Raw genomic sequence first — 17,115 nt, 5'->3', positions numbered from 1 at the left:
CAGACCCTCTTTGTACTTCTCACTCAAAACTTGCTGGAGAATGTCTGAGGAGATGGAAGGATGGACCTCTTTACATCGGCTGCTGCCCCCATGATACTGTATGACCTTAGACACGCTGAACAAAATGGATTGCAGATTAATAAAGTATCGCAGTGAGCATCAATGCAGTCTGAATGGGGGCTTTAGAAATCAAGTTGTAAGTCACTTTTGCCTGAAAAGTGCGTATTGAACTTCATGTCGCTCAGACCTGCATAGCTTCAAACAGTGTCTTTGGAAAGTATGAGCAGGGGGCGCACACACACACAGGCCCCCACTGGGGCCAGGTGATTAGCTCCTGTTTCCACACGTGCGGCAGCGGCGAACAGTGAAAATGACCAGACGACAAAGACAAAACCTGCCTGTTTCCATTATGGAACTCGCACTGCGTCGGAGCAGGAAGGGAAACAGTGACTGCACGTTTGGGAACTAACAAAGAGCGTGTTTGTGTTTTAATCTCTCTCAGGAATCACCTGTGAATGGTTCAACACAAGCGCAGGGGGCCACTTCTGCCGGGATCGTATCTGGATCGCATTAGCTTAACACGTTTCCAGGTAGAGGAGACCAAAACATAAGGTTGATTTTTTTTTTTTTTTGCTTGACTCTAATAACGGAACCTCACTGCAAAAAAAGTGGTCACCTCATGGCGAACAGACAGCTGGAAGAGTGATGGATGGGAGGATGTAAAAGAGGACTGACTGGATTCATTGATATCGGATAGATAAGTAGACAAGATGAATAAATTTTTGTTTCGCTTGAGGCAACTCTGGTTTCCTCTCATGTTCCAAAAACAGACAGAGGTTCATGAATCACTCTTATACTATACACTATATATACACAGTATATTGAGGTTTTAAATGGATGGATATATAGCTTATCAGAGGACATTTTGACCAACACTTTAGTTCAAGGCATACACCTCAGGGACAGAGACAGGGACGTGAAGTTGAAGTTTCTGACCACAACATTTCGTGCTGCTGGTATTTTAGTCCTCGCTGACCTCTGGGGTTTGGCACAGTGCGGAGGGGGGGCGGGCCTGTGCAGGAGGGGGCGGACCCCGCACGCTTGCAGCCAAATTCAGAATAAAATGTTGGTCAGAGATGAGTTTGTCGCACTCGTGCATAAATCCCGTAAGAAGAAGGGAACGGCTGAGAAAGTGGGCTTTTCTTCTCAACCGAACCCTGTGCGCCACAGTGGAGAAACTCGTCGTGCGCTTCAGCTTTATTAGACGCGAGTTTCATCTGTCAAGGTAAAAAAAAATATATATATCAACCTGATTTTTACTGTTTATGTGACGTGGTGTTTCACATGGTAGCAAAATAAGCATCACGTTTCTAACTGCTATTTTCAGACGGTGTTGTCGTGAAACGAAAGGGACAAAATGTATGTTTTAAGTTGCAGGTCAATAGATTTAAGCATTTTGGGTCTAGTCGTCTTGGTATTTTATTTCAAATTTTCTAATTTTATTTTGTACACATTTTAGCTTTTTTTGATGGTAAATTAAATAAAACAATTTGGATTTTAATGCAACATCTTGTTAGTTACTTTGTTATATTTGTTAATGATATAATCACATGATGTAAATATAATGTAAATATGTTTTCCATCACGTCATTTCTGCAATGCTCAACATTGTCATATTTTAGACTATATTTTAGTGTGAACATTTCACAAGTTCATGCAGACTGAAGGTTTTCACCTTAAACTGAGAAGTGATCAGGAGCATCTTACAATCTTTTCCAACTTGAGCTACAATGTTGGACTCGGAGGATATAGTGACTCACATGGCTCTATTAGGCTCTGCATGACTCCACCTGATTGGAGGGACGACCCTGTTTGCCTGCCTCTCCTCTGTCACTGAAAAAAACAAACATGTATCTCCCTTCACTAGTCTGCCTGGATCTGTGTGCTGGTCCATCCTCTCCCCAAGTCCTTCAAGAACCTGAGCTCCCACCAGGATGAGAAGTGAAAGCCTACTGATGGGCGTGTCCCTGCTTCTGCTGCTCCAGCCGACGACATCCATGGCCATGCCACAGAACTCCACCAGTTGGCAGCAGATTCTGGACAAGTACCTGGACGAGAGCGGGGAGGCGTGGAAGGCCAAGCAGAGGGGGAAGAGGGCCATTTCCGACACTGACGCTCAGCTCATTCTAGACCTGCACAACAAGCTCCGAGGTCAGGTCTACCCACCTGCGTCCAACATGGAGTACATGGTGAGTTGCGAAATGTGCGACCTCCGCTTGAACTCTGGGAGTAGTGTACCCTGTGGTACTATTAAGCTCCGCGGCAGTCACCAGACTAATTGGCACACGTTTCTCTTGGCTCTCAAACACAGTCCCAGCAGGTTACGTCAATATAACTTTATGATAGCGTCTTTCAAGTGTGCTGACCTGCATAACACATTTCACAGCACATTTCTTTTCCCTGGATTCTCTGCCATCAACGAGATACGACTTATTGACCCACTCTGAACAACGACATTCTGCAGTACAGGAGAAGTCCATGGTTAGAATACCGGTTCTGTCAGCGCCCAGCCATGTTTAGCGCGGGGATTTTTCAAAATCGCAAATTCCTGACTCACCATTTTTTCCACATTTGATAAAATGTTTATGATATCCTTGATGAAGTCTAAAAATAAAAATAATAATAATAAATGAATCGGCAATTGTCCCTTACTAGCTGGATATGTGTTTTTAAGGGACACAAGTTGGCAAACAAATATTTGGCCAAATGGGAAATAAAAAAACACAAAAGGTGACATTTTTCATAATGTTAAATCCAGTTCATGAACGTGACAAAATGAAGCCAGATGATTCCAAAAGTCAGATTATTCAAATTAAGCAGGGAGTTGTGCATTTCCGTTGACATCACAATGACATATGCGACAATCCATTCCAAATCAGAAATATCGAAGATTTGCAAACATTTTCTATACGTGTGGCAGGTCTTTTTTCTTTAGTTTCATTATACATTGCAGAAATTTTATTCGCTGTCTACTTGAACACATCACAGCTTGAAACAACGATTTTTTTAATCATCAGAAATATGCTGCTCCATTCAATATATAGCCCGAGATATTATCGAATATCCACCCTTTTGATTCAGATAAGCAGAGCCAGATGTTTCTAAGCTTGCTGGGACCACGATTCTCAAACTTAAACTGGCTTCAAACTTTCACGCTAAACATACAAACCCCACGTTGAAATGATTCTGTAAACACATCAGATGTTTCAAAAGTTGCTGCTAAAATATTTGTTTGACTTGATCTCGCGCGTGTGTACAGTGCCAGATCACGTTACACAGTGCAATTAGAATCAGAGCGCAGCGCCGAGGCATGTTTTACCAGCTGTCTCCCCCCCAACTGACACACAGAAAAAAAAACCCCACCCGCCCTCAGAAAGTCAAGTGCTTCCCTGTCGAACATCTGGACCTCTTCCAAATATGTACAGAACGTTACAAAACGGCCGTTGCACGCTGGCCCAAATTGTATTAGCAGGGAAAATATCTGTATACCACACGGCGGTTTTATCGTCCGTCCATCTTCAGCTTTTGGAGTGACCGAATACGCGCCAGTGTTATTCTTCAGTGAAGGCAAATAAACACTTCCTGCTCGGGACCATTGCCTGGGCTGTGTAATTGTGTAATTGAGAGGTTGAATTTTGAGGACCCCCTGTGTGTGACTGTGGGTGTGTGTGTGTGTGAGTGGATGTGTGAGTGGATGTGTGTTTCTGCCTGGCAGGCCTCCGGGTTTGTAGAATTGCTGAGCCAGCAGTGCGCAGCTCCTTTCTACTGTCTCCTGTTACAGTTGTCTGTATTTTTTTAGTTCAGGGGCACTTTGGGGTGAAATATGGAGAGTCAGGCCACATGTTAAATTCAAGAGGAATAAAAGGGAGATGGTAATATTTTTGAAGGTGGACAATAGTCATGTTAATGCACACGGTATGCACCTATGTGCAGGGGACAGAAGAGGAGACAGTCAGACAGGGACAGGTTCATCTCCCTCTATCTGAGATGCGCCCAGATGCGGTCGTTCCATCAAGCCATCGCCTCTTATTAGGTTCTGGTGTGCAGGGTCAGGCTGCGGTTTGTGTCCGTGCGCATGAATACCTGCCAATACTTGATGTACTTGAGGTTATTAGTGAGCTACAACATTTCCTGATCATGTTTCCTTAGATTTGTTTCAGCTCCGGATGGTGATGTGAAGTATGTCCCAACTCTTACTCTTAGTGAGATGTGTGTCCAGGAGCACCATCTCCTTCAATCTGTGACAGCCATAGATAGCGTCGATCCAAAGCCCTTGTCTGTTTCCTTCTTTCATGCTCTCCGACTCCATTTCTCTTATCCATGTGGATCCCTTCTCATTCTGTCATTGTGCAACACAGAGGCCCATAAATTCCCTTGGATGAACGTCCACGCTCTGCTGTGATTGATAAAGGCATTGTGGCTCTACCTTTCTTATACTTATCAACCCACCACAGACCATCATCATCTTACTGTTAAGCACCTGTCTTTCTGTCTCGCAGTTCAGTTTATATCTCTCGACCCAGAATTCTCCTCCTTGTTTACTTACCAGACAACCGAAAGACGCATTATTTCAGGGACCCTATTTTGATTCCTGACAAAATCGTTCTTTACCTGGACCATCAATGTGTCGTTGTACTTGAGCTACTAATGCTAAGAAAGTTGATTTCATGACGCTTGAACTCTTCCACTTTGAAAGGAGCGAATCATCTGCAAAAGTATGAGATGCCAAACAGTTCTCCATCATGTGACGTGCTGTTGTCCACCCCTCACAAATCTTGACTTTTTACTGGAAGTGATCAGGATGCACATGCCACAGGATCACAGACATATGTGAAGTGGTCCAAGCATGCGTCCTCAACATCATGTGCATAAAGAAGCTCAAAAAGAATTGAGTTTTATGTAGCTAGAATCCATTTTTCTGGTGAATTATGGGTCACATGATGAGGACACTGTCTGCAGTATAGTAGTAACTGTATGACTCCACTATGGGTGATGCAATCTTAAGCTCTTTAAGCTGCGAGGTGTTAAACCATGCAATGCCCTCTACCAGTAACCAATGACCATTTTAGGCAATTCTTTGTGTTCTCTGCCAGTACCCGACACCTCAGCTTGCAGAGAAAGCCCAGCTACACACTCATTGGAACGCAACCAGATGAGGAGACGAAAAAAAAAAGAAAAGACTCCCAACTGCTAATGAAGTGTTAAGCGAAATAAACAATAAAGCGTGCACAGTGTTGACGGACATTGACAGGGCAGTTGTTTTCTTAACAGGCCCCACCAGAATGGAGAACAGGGTGGTGGGTGCAGCAGCTGTTGACTACGGTTCCTCTGCTGGAGGAACAGGAGAAAGTTTACTGTAGAAAATATTTAGGACGGAACCCTCCTCATCAAATAAATATGGATGACAATAAGTGTAGTTATGGTTTAACTTCATAAGTATGTATAAATATTTAAACACAAACTATTTCAGTGTTACCCAATATTTAAGATACAGTTATACAGTTTATTTAAATTCAGAGTATCACTCAGACTTGTGCTAATGCATTAAACATGTATCAGCATCTCTCAACTCATTATTTCATGCCAACCTCATGTGGGCCAGGTGACTACAGGTAAACTTCCCTGGTCAGTCATGGTGAGGGCTTCAAAACTTCCCAAAATATATGAAGACGCAACAATCAAAAAGATTTACATTGTTCATATACTCTTGATGGAGTATATATGTGTGTCTTGAAATACATTAAATCAGACAAGGATTGAAGCACCACTGCACCAGATCGTCCATTTGAAAGTGAAAACACTACACTGAAAACATTAGAGGCTCTCATCTCCATCTTGCACGTCCTCCCTAGTCACTCTCATCCTCCTCATGTCTTTGTTAGCACATTCATGTACCTTATGGTACTCAACTGTATAAGCTGTAATCCAACTTTGCCACCTGTCTTTGTACCACAGCTGTTTCTAAGCCCTACATTGTGGCAGGTCTCACTACGGTCTTATAAGGCTTTCATTATTCTCTTGCTACTGTTCTTCCTTTGATCTCGCCTGTATATTCTCTCCACCTGTTCCACCTTGGCTGCACTCTCCTCTGTACCTCTGTTGTTGCCTTGTCCATTATTCCCCTGAGCCTGATGCCTGAAGTGGCTTTCCATAGCATCATCTCAAAGGAAACCCGTCCTCACCAACTCAAACTTGGTTCCTGTTTCGTTGCTCATCACCTCAAAGCTGATTTATTGGCACCTTTGTGGTGACACTGATAGTGTTGTAGTCGAGACCACCTCACCTGAGACCTGAGCAAATCCTAGACCGGGTTGACACGAACTAGGGACGAGACCAAAACAAAGTGCTTTTTTACGTTATTGATTTATGTTGAAAAAAACAAAACACTATTTCCTTTGCAGTGAGATATAAATGTGTTTCTATATGACTGATTTGTGCTTCGGTATTCAGCTTGGTCCTGAGTAGGTGGTCTCGACTACAACACTGCACACTATTGTTGTGAAGTCAGGTATTGAAACCTCCTGACAGTAACCCGTGGAGCCAAAACTCCCCATATGTTGTGAAACTTGCTTCTTTGCCACTGATCCGGTCGGATCATCCAGGAGGGACAGGGAATATGTTGGACAAGGAATGTTGAAAGTGGAGGAACCTGCACCGCAAAAGAAGGAAAAAGGAAGAAGACAACTATTGAGATTCATGGATGTTGATAGTTGAAGATAGTTGTGGCCAAGGAGAATGATCGAGGGAGATTAAGGTGGGCGACTTGCTGACGATAAATGCCAAAAGACAAAGAAGAAAGACACCGATCATCTTTTTTTTGAGTTCAGTAACCTGTCAAGCAGCAAGCTTCAATTGAGCAAAGGTTTGTGAACCCATTCTGCTGCACCAAACCAACAGTTGCTCAACATTACCGGCCGCTCCACGTGACACAATTTACAGAAATCACTTTAGTAGCTGTTTCACGTAAAATGCTACTTTGTATTTAGTTTCCAGACATCCTGTAGTTGGGGTGGCATGTGTTTCTGTGGTGGAGCAGGGAACAGCCGTCGGGTGTGTAAGTGGGTGACGGTGGATGGAGTAGGTGGTGCTGACTGTGGCCCGCACATTTCTGTGTCTGTTATTGGATGAGATTTCTCTGTGGGTAAGCTACAACTTCCAGGGGCCCAAGTGTGAAGTGCGAAAAGTTTTGACACCTCCACAAGTGTACACATAAACACACACGCACGCACCCGTAAACACACACTGCCTAATTGAATTTCCTAGAATGCCCATTGCTATGATCGTGAGTGTGCAAGTGGAGGTGTGCAATAACATGAGTTTCTTAGGAGAAATTACAGCTGGTGTTATTTTTTCTTTTCTTCCTGCGGTAGAATGTAGGTCAGTGGAGAGGAAGGACACATTTTGCATTCCTAAAAAAAAACCCAGAATGGGAGTGTGATGGCTGACTAACTAAACCGAGAGGGGAATTTGGAGAGTGGATATACATATGGAAGGGATTACTGAAGGAAAACAGCTTTTTAATATCAGCAACTGCGGGAAAAGGCGTCAGGTGCAGCCGTCCGATGGGCGATATTCCTTCGAAGTGTCTTCATTTATTCTGTAACTTTTCTTTTCCTGATCATTTCAGCACTAGCTTGGTAGATCCTGCAGGCTGCACAGACCAACCTCAGCATCTTTACATGTCGTCTCCTGTGCAGGAATGGGACACGGAGTTGGAGCGCACAGCAGAGGAGTGGGCCGAGACCTGTCTGTGGGAGCACGGCCCGGCCGGCTTGTTACCCCAGATTGGACAAAATCTAGGGGCTCACTGGGGAAGGTGAGAGTCAAGTCAAAATGGATTACAACCAGTTTTTTTCTCGTAAGAGAAAAAAAAAATTGCAGCTATTCTGACATATGTGTTCAAGACTTCTTGTTCTACTCCCAGGTGCTCAGACCTTTTCATGGTCAACATGGTCAAATGACCTAGTCACAATGATCTACCTACCATGAAATATTTATAAATATATTGAGTATTCTTTATTGTTCATGTTTGTTTTTCTTTCTCTCAGCAGCAGGTACAGAAAAAGAGGCTACAATTCGGTGGCCGAAACAAAAAAAACACAAAACATTTTGAAAACACATGCAAATGAAATGATTTTTTTATTTTCTAACAATAAAACAAAAGAGGAATATGACATTACACTTCTTCACATAACTCAAAAAATAAGGTGGTCGCAGTTGCATCACCTCTGACCAGTTTGGAAAACGGGGTCCAGCATCGAGACTGGTGATGAAAAAGAACTTAGAACACACATCATGCTGCCAATATGATTTGACATGTCGCATAAGACTGATAAAATTGCAGGTGTTTTGTTGACATTGAAGCACTCCTACACAACGTTTTCACCCTGGTCAATTTGAGACCAGAGTCCCAGCAGCTCCGCCTCCATAGACCGACTGGTTGTAAACAGCACATTTAAGCACTTTAATGTTCATAAAATGCCTGTAATTCCAATGTTCTGATCTCCGTCTTGACGACATAAAGCTTGTTTGCCCATACATTTCGGGTGATCGGTTGACGAGGCTGCAAGGCATCGTGGGAACTATTCAGAGCACTGCAACTGACTTCACTGTTGCGAATGATTGGACCTCACACACTCAGCAATATATCGACTTGCAATTGAGCTCGGTTTTGAAGGCGATGAATGAGACAGGTCGATAAGATCATAGGAAGGTTGTGACCTTCCAACTCTGCTTTGGTCATCTGTTCTACACACAATGTCAGTGCCACGTCATGAGACTGCTCCATCTAAAACTCATTTATATTTCAACTGAAAGTCCGCTGTGAACAGTTGGTTACAATTCTGTGGGTCATTGACCTCTTGATAGTTTGCTATCAGTCCAATATCATTTTAAGGTGACACCAACCAACGACTGTAACATTAGTAGCAACAACTAATAATACGTTAGATCGAAAATGGGAGAAAAAAAGAAAAAGCACGGGTTGGGTGAATATTGAGGACACATCTGGTCAGTCATGGTTAGGGCCAGAAGTGCAGCAGTACCATAAATATACAAAAGTTGTTTGAATTCTCGTCTGAGATGGAAAATCACAGATGGAGAAAGAACTTTGTTCTCACCTGAATTCACCAACAACCAGAAGAATGCTGTGGCATTTAATGTCCCCAGCAGAAACTCCAATCTTTTCCTGGCGAGACTGTTCACTGTGGTGTACAGTTGAGTCCTAGTCAGAGAGTCATATCGACAGAGTTTTAAATTCATTACCGTTCTTATTGTACTAACAGTTTAACTACTTATTTGTTCATCTGCCATGGGTCACAGCGGGACACAGGCCTATTCCAGCTTCTTTGGACAATAGTCAGGGTCAATAGTCTGGAGTAGTCATAGTGCTAGTCGTAGTGCCCGGTGAAAGCAGGTGGAAAACATGAAAGGGCTGCCTTAACCTGCAACCCTCTTGCTGTAGCAGTCGTCCTAGCTACTAACCCCAGACTGCTCTCTGGTTCAGCTACTTAGTTCATACTGTATGAGTTTGCAATAGAAGTAACAGCCGACTTACAACCTGCTCGACTTACTTCCACCCGTACTTATGGCCACGGCCAACAGATGCTTTTTTTTTTTAATGTCTGGTATCGCGGCACGTAGCAGCCTGGCATCGCGTACGACAGTTACGGCACAGTCTCCCAGCATCACACTCTCACACAGAGATCTACCACTACAGTAGCACCTATAACCCTTGCGTCGGCTACTTTGAATGGCTTTCCACTTGAGTCCAATCTGACGTACGACCGTTTGGTCGGAACTGATCCCAGTCGTAAGTCGGGTGTTACTTGAAATGTTATGAGGGCAACCCAGCAGCTGAACTAGAAACAAATACACCAGAAAGAGACAGACGCTACATGATTTCTCCTCATTCTGCTCTGTGTCAGTCAGTTAGGGTAGTTTAGTCGATGTATTGTACGTTTGTAGTAGACAGCCAACAATCACGGATTCATTAAAAAAAAAAAAAAAAAACGTAACCGGATATAGCCTCACAAGCTACAGTGCTGATGTTGCGAATAAAACTAGGAACTAGGAAACTAGCCATTGGCAAGGTTTAACTTTGAATGCTGTATTGTTGCTATGTACTTATTAGAAAAATAATTGTCAGACAACATCTTATTTGTCACATTTCATTTATTTATTTATTGTCACTTTCTTGGATGACCCCACAATATATTGAATAATACACATTCACGCATGAATTAAGCACATCGAACAAAAGACTTGAGGTCCAGGTCACCGGTTTCTTGTCAAGGTAATCCTTGTACAAGATTCACCTCATGGTTGACGGATGAGAAGCAGAGCAGTTGGTTGGGTTAGGGCCTTCCACAGGGATTTCTGGTGAAGAATTTGTGTTCTGAAATGAAAAGCATCCTCATGCTTCTCAAAAGAAATTGTTCCCAGCGGAATGAACACTAAATATGTTGTCACACTTCATCCTGAAGTTGAAGCTTTTTCACCACTAAACAGTTGATCATGGTCCCGGACAGCTACATCTGTGGGTGTTGCAGGCTCCAGAATTCACTGGAGAAATGAAGTTAAGAAACAGGAGTTCAAACAATTGGGAGAGATTTTTAAAAATGCAAAAAAAAAAAAATATCGACAGCTCATCTTATCTGGTCCAAATATGTTGTTCAGAGTCAAACCATTGGCCTAAAACCTCCACAATATATAAAAGCAGGTCATTGCAGTGGCAGCAGGGGATGGAATCCAGGAGTGGATTTGGATCAAGAATCGAGAATCCTACAAGGACCACTATAAACGACATATGCATCTACCTTTTATGTTAATGGGTCATATTACTTCACTACCAATGTCCTAGTAACTCAGTCAATCATCTGTAGGTATCGCCCACCCACTTTCCACGTCCAGGCCTGGTACGATGAAGTCAAAGACTTCTCGTTCCCGTACCCTCAGGAATGTAACCCCTACTGCCCCTACAGATGTTCTGGTCCTGTGTGCACTCACTACACTCAGGTAGGTCCGACTTTATGAAGCAATATTGCTGTTGAATTCAAGGTTTATCTCCTTTCTGCAGCTGGTGTGGGCCACAAGCAGCCGGATTGGATGCGCCGTGAATTTGTGCTACAACATGAACGTGTGGGGTCAGATTTGGGCCAAAGCTGTTTATCTGGTCTGCAACTACTCGCCAAAGTAAGAGCTGTTTTTTTGAGGAAACCTAAGAGAAAACTACTGAGAAAGTCTTTGACAGTTTTCTTTTTGATCTGCAGGGGAAACTGGTGGGGCCATGCTCCGTATAAACACGGGACCCCATGCTCCGCCTGTCCCCCCAGCTATGGAGGTGGATGCAAGGACAACCTCTGCTACAAAAGTATGTGCTGAGAAACTGAAAACCAGAGACCTCTAGGAATATTTTACAATCTCTCTTTTTTTTGTTGTTGTAAAGATGACAACCCCAACCGTCCTCCGGAGGAAAAAGAAGAAAACAACTTCATTGAACAAGAGCCTCCCCGTGCGCCACAGCGGTTCCGGCCCCAGGCCCCTAAACCAGAGCCTGCTGGTATCCCCACCCCAGCCCCCACTGTGCCCCCCACAGAGGACGAGAACAAGAATGAAGTGGTCAACACAGAGCAGATGTGTAAGCTGCCATTTCACTATTTACCTTGGATCTGGTTTCCTCTCCGCAAGGGAGGTTTCACTTTGGGAAGTATTGTATTGGATGAGTTCAAGAGAATCTGGTCAAAACCAGAAGAATTTTTGAATCAGCTGCTTGTTTGGCGCTGTACAAGCAATGCAGGATAATGAGCGTGAAAGAAAAATCGTAAATTGTCTTGATGTTCTGTGGCGTTTATCTGTCACTTTCCTGATGAACCCTGACAGTTCCTGGAGTGTGCTTCATACTGCCAGTCGTCCCTCTGAGCAGGGAGCTGTTTTTAAGCGTGATCCTTGTAGTGTGTATTTGCTTTTGGTTGCTGAAGAAGGCCGAGAAGGGCTCGCTGTGGTTTCTAAATGGCTCCCACTCTTCTTTGGAAGGGGCCTGCGCTTGAAAGCTGAGACACATCCCTCAGTTCTGCTGACCACCCCGAACTACGTTGCTAGATTCTTCTTCAGTATTTCAAGCGTCACAATAGAAGGCTGCGTTTCAGTTTGAGCTTCAGCATGTTCACACCAGTTTAGGTGTCTTTTGTGGATGATGGTGAACGTGCATCGTGACAAACCCGAACGGACAGCGGGTGTGAGACGGACAGCTCTTCAAATTACTGAGCTCTCATGGCTGCGTTGCTCTTAGAAACCAGTTGGATCCATCTTAATCTCAAGAGAAATCTCTGTTCAGCTAGGCTTCTGTTTCACTTCTGAAGACATGAAGGTCAAATCCTTAGTTAAATTAGAAACCCTTCTTCTGCAAATCTTTGTCAAGAAAAGCTGTTTAAAACATGTGGCCGATGTCGAAAGAAAAAGAAAAGAAAAACATCACCTGGGTTTCCATTTTTAAAGTTATCTTCGCTTCTATCTGCTGTGCAATGTGTCGACGAGAGCGAACATAGCTTTTATGTTACTTTGGTTTGCATCCCACTCATGTTGTTTACTAAGCTCACAAGATATACTTTCTTCTCAGCAGGAAGCCTTAACATTTGTGGCTAGATGTGCAGGGAGAAAATGTGTTTAAAAGGAGAAAGATCTGGGTGGGTTTTGTATTTTACAAGAAAACCATGGGGTTTTATGAAAAAGAATAATAATAGTAATTTGAGATATAGTTTTGTAATAACTATTGATTTTAAAAAGAACCTAGAAGTTCCAGGTCTGATGAACTTACGCAGAACAGAAATAAAATTGATGTTTGAAAATGTTAGTATTCACTTTGAAAACTAAGTTGTCATGCTGTCAAAGTGTAGCTAAAGTTATGCTTGACTACAGATTTACAATGAATGAATGAATGATGTTCTTGTTGTTTGTTTTTCTTCCAGCACAACTAGTGACCTGTGACACAAAGCTACGTGATCAATGTAAAGGAACGCCGTGCAACAGGTTCCAATGCTGCAACGCAGTGAATCTAAAGGGAAAAAAAACATTTGTAACATGCTAGAATTTTTGTATTTACATAGATACGAGTGTCCAGCTGGATGTTTGGATGCCACAGGAAAAGTGGTTGGGACCGTTTACTATGAAATGGTGTGTACCGTAAGGATGATAGCTCGACCTTTTTGCCTTCTTTTGCACTGCTTGTACTGTGCTAATCTTCTTGGAATATAAGCATTTATGTCATCAAACTCACCAGTAAATGAATTACGATGGCGAATGTGGATCCTGTGTTGCAGCAATCAAGTGTGTGCAGGGCTGGTCTGCATGCTGGTATCATTGATAATGATGGAGGATGGCTCGACGTCACGAGGCAAGGGCGAAAGGACTATTTTATAAAGTCCAACAAGAACGGCGTCCAGACTCTCGGGTGAGAACCGTACTATTCATTTATTCATCTGATTTGAGAATATTGTGGAACAACACTTGCGTCTTGCTGGACAGGAAATATCAGAGCGCCAATTCCTTCACAGTTTCCAGAGTAGCAGGTGCGTTGTAGTTGAAGTAGTTGGAGAATTGAGGATGATTATCTTTTCATCATTTCTCTCCTGCAGTCACAGCGATTACGTGTGAGACAACAGTTGCGCAGCTGTGTCCATACCAGAGGCCGGTGAGACACTGTCCGAGGTTTGAAGCGCTCCCTCAGTCAGTTTCGCTTCTTTAAATCCTGTTTTCTGACTGTGTTTTTCTTTACTAGGTTGTACTGCCCGGGAAATTGTTTAGAAGAGAACTCCAGTGAATACAGGGTCATTGGCTCTGGAATATACTCAGATGTGAGTTATTATTAAAATGTTCGCCGCACGTGGCAGGTGATAACCGCTCTCGCTGACCTTGCAGAGTTCCAGCATATGCCGGGCAGCGATACACGCCGGAGTCATCAGGAACCATGTGGGCGGATACATAGATGTGATGCCCGTAGACAAGCGGAGACAATATAGCGCTTCCTATCAAAATGGCATTTACTCTGAAAGGTAAGACGTTGGAGGTGAAGAAGATGCGGATGAACATTGAAATAAGCTCTTAGGACAGGAGGCCTGAGACTCCCTGAACTGCATGCCACTGGTTGTCGCAGTGGACTCATACAGTCAACATGCATTCATGCTTCAACTACGGACAATTCAGGGCCATCAATTAACCAGTTATAGGACGAAGGGAGGAAAACAGAGTGCCGGGGAGAAACCCAAGCAGCAGCGGGAAGAACCTTGAAACAAAAAGGAGTCGCCTCCAGCTGGAATTTAACCGACAACCTTCTTTCTCTGAGGCCACTGAGACCATTTCCGTCAATACTGACTTTTTTTAACATCAATTTCATTCACTTCCTCTGCACTCCAGAAAAGCAAAGTCGTAGATCAGACCTGGGCACAGAACGCACCTTCAGCTGCAAGCAGAATTAATGAACAAAAAGTCGCCTGAATAGAGGCACATTTCTTTTCAGTGAGAGAAAAGCGAGTGCAGACAACCAAGTGTGTTTTCACGTGTTAACATGGAGAGACCAGAGACATCGCCGGTTTGTACAGAAGCGGCCGGAATGTTAAGAAGCTTAAATCAACAATTGAGGACTAAACCAATTTAAATGTATAAGAAAAAGTCTCACGTTGAAGAAATAGGGTCTTTTCTTTTTAAAGTTTGCAGCCCAGCCTTCTAAACTTGTCAGACTGATTCAGTTTAGGGTACTTTAAACGCACGTGCAAGCACACAAAGCCTGCACCGAGACATGATGCCTGTCAGTGTCCGTCTTTTTAAGCATCACAGCATGTTTTGGTGAAAACAAACAGCCCCTGGAGAGTGCACAGAATTAGTGATGTATCTGAGCCGCCTTGTTCTGCTGTGTCCTATCTGTCACACAACATGCTGGCGCTAACAATTCTCCCACAGAGTGACATGTATCTGTTTGTGTGTGCCTGTCACCATTTCTTTGGAGGAATGTTCCGTATGTGGCACACACTGACTTCACATGTTTCTCTTTCACCTGCAGTCTTCAAAACCCCCCTGGAGGGAAGGCGTTCCGGGTGTTTGCTGTGATTTGAGTGACCCGCGACACGGCTGTAAACCGGAGGCGTGCTGATGAATAGGCCTTGATCAGAACCCCGCTGTCAATGACTGAAATATTTCTGCCTTTGCTCCGCCGCGTGGGTCACAGGTCGTCTCCATGGCAGCATCAACAAAAACTTGACACCTGCATGAAAAGAAGCTGTCTGGAATTCACGGGACATTTATGAACTGTAAATACTTTTTGCTGATGTTTTGAAACTGAGTGGTTGGTTGCGTTTTGTGTCCGAGTATTGATGGTGTAAACCCTATGCTATAGCAGTGTGTAATGGCACTTACGGCTCGTTGATATATATTATTTCAAGGCACATTTTTACAAGTGCTCTAGTACAGGGTTTTGTATTTGAATGAGTGTCTAACACAACTATTTTTTTATATGCTTCTTAGGTATCAGTATGAGTCATTAAAAACGCTGCTACAGAATTCATGACTTTCATTTCAATAAAACAGGAGTTTTGGTTTTGTTCATGAAACGCTCTCCTGCAGGCGGGAAGGTTGCCGAATGAAAACTACAGTTTAAATGTTCAGAAATTTGGATTAACCTGTTTGTGACACAATATTAGTTGTTTGTCTTTATATGTCCTGCCATGACAAATTCGTTACGTTTTCGTTTCCATGTCTCTTGTATATTTTCCTACCTCAAAATACATGTAAAGTTTTGCAATAAAGCTGTACAATTGAGAAACTAATTTGATGTGCTCAGAACCGGATGTGTATTTGTATACAAAGAACAACTTTATTCATGGATGTTTTACCTGCTGGATTACTGTCATCTCAATGTTTTATTTTGCTGATGATATCTTATTCTTTCTAGTACGAGTAATAGATGAGCTGCACTGGGAAAGTACAGATAAAACAAAATGTAGTGAAGCAGTTTATGAGAAAAAGAATGCATAAAAGGACTTAACTAGATTTGATATGAAATAAAAGTATACAAATATGGTCATAGAAGCATAAAAAATGGATGAATAATTTGAAAGCAGTGCAAAAAAGGAGTCCATGTTTAAAAATATCAACACTCTCTGTAGTCCTCTGGCTGTTGGGTCCACTGATATGGGCTGAAGAGCCCTTTCTCTTTGTTAGTGTTCTTACTCTGGCAACACTTAAGAGCCGACCACTTAAGGACAGCAGGGTCGGGGAGGGCTGATGTGGTAAATGCAAATCAAATAAATAGCTAGGACTAAGGCGAATTACAGATTTTTAAACCATCAAAGGATCTTACACAGATGTAGTTCATGCTGAGATAATATGGTGGTTCCGATCAGTCAAGATCATAGAATAGAAATAGTTGAAAATGCTGAGAGACTAAAGATGTAGAAGTGAATTCACTGATAAACCTTCCATTTTGGACTCGATTCCTTGCAAAATTGGAGAGATAAACAACACAGCACCTCTCAAGATCTTGTCTTGTCTGTTACAAAGATTTAAATAAATGGAGAGTGCTGCATCTCAAGTGGGTTTGGTCTGGAAACACTCGAATTGTTCCTCCCAATTCGATGTTCAGTCAAAGGTGCATAGTGCTGGACCATGAGAATCAGGTAGAAACAACGCAGGAAAGTGTCTGAGCCAGTTGAGCGGCAGCCTCTGGCCCATTAAGACCAAGATGACTCAAATGCCAGGAAGACAGATGGGATGGAAGACCAGCCTGCAGCGAGCCGAACCCGCATGGTGCCACCACTGTTTTCATACTGTCATTTAAAATAAAGAAAACCATTAATAACCTCCTCTCTCTGCTCTTCTCCCGTCTGGCGCTCCTCGCTGAGCTAAAAGTAGCGATGCATGGCGGCCGACTGGCAGATGTGTCAAATGCAGCGTGTTCACCTGAGGACAGAGAAAGGCAGAGCAAGTGTTGATTTAACTCAAGTTGGTTGGCAATCTCTTGAGCAAGTCACCTGTTTGTTTATGTGCTGCGAGTTTGCTGCCAGAAAT

The 17,115-nt window shown here is 43.2% G+C and overlaps 1 protein-coding gene across 1 annotated transcript; it reads left to right on the top strand.

Moving 5' to 3' along the window:
- Positions 1-1,139: 1,139 nt before the first annotated feature.
- crispld1a (cysteine-rich secretory protein LCCL domain containing 1a) lies at positions 1,140-15,815 on the top strand. Its single transcript, XM_053859665.1, has 15 exons — positions 1,140-1,285; positions 1,928-2,249; positions 7,758-7,876; positions 10,944-11,076; positions 11,138-11,253; positions 11,331-11,431; positions 11,507-11,698; positions 13,026-13,086; positions 13,164-13,230; positions 13,377-13,507; positions 13,582-13,625; positions 13,692-13,764; positions 13,835-13,910; positions 13,975-14,108; positions 15,113-15,815. Exons 2-15 carry the CDS (start codon positions 1,995-1,997, stop codon positions 15,162-15,164), a joined length of 1,554 nt encoding a protein of 517 aa, XP_053715640.1. The 5' UTR covers positions 1,140-1,285; positions 1,928-1,994; the 3' UTR covers positions 15,165-15,815.
- The last annotated feature ends 1,300 nt before the right edge of the window (positions 15,816-17,115 follow it).

The sequence above is a fragment of the Synchiropus splendidus genome, chromosome 3 (genome assembly GCF_027744825.2).
Source record: "Synchiropus splendidus isolate RoL2022-P1 chromosome 3, RoL_Sspl_1.0, whole genome shotgun sequence".
Lineage (NCBI taxonomy): Eukaryota > Metazoa > Chordata > Actinopteri > Syngnathiformes > Callionymidae > Synchiropus > Synchiropus splendidus.
Note: the sequence above shows the minus strand (reverse complement) of the source record. Positions and strands in the feature narration are given on the sequence as shown.

What these genes read in the sequence shown, in the direction of transcription:
- crispld1a (XM_053859665.1), top strand. Translation starts at nt 1,995, where the DNA reads ATGAGAAGTGAAAGCCTACTGATGGGCGTGTCCCTGCTTCTGCTGCTC. An exon ending in GGACAACCTCTGCTACAAAA is followed by an intron (nt 11,432 to 11,506) that starts GTATGTGCTGAG and finishes GTTGTTGTAAAG; the next exon opens with ATGACAACCCCAACCGTCCT. An exon ending in CCGGTGAGACACTGTCCGAG is followed by an intron (nt 13,765 to 13,834) that starts GTTTGAAGCGCT and finishes TTTCTTTACTAG; the next exon opens with GTTGTACTGCCCGGGAAATT.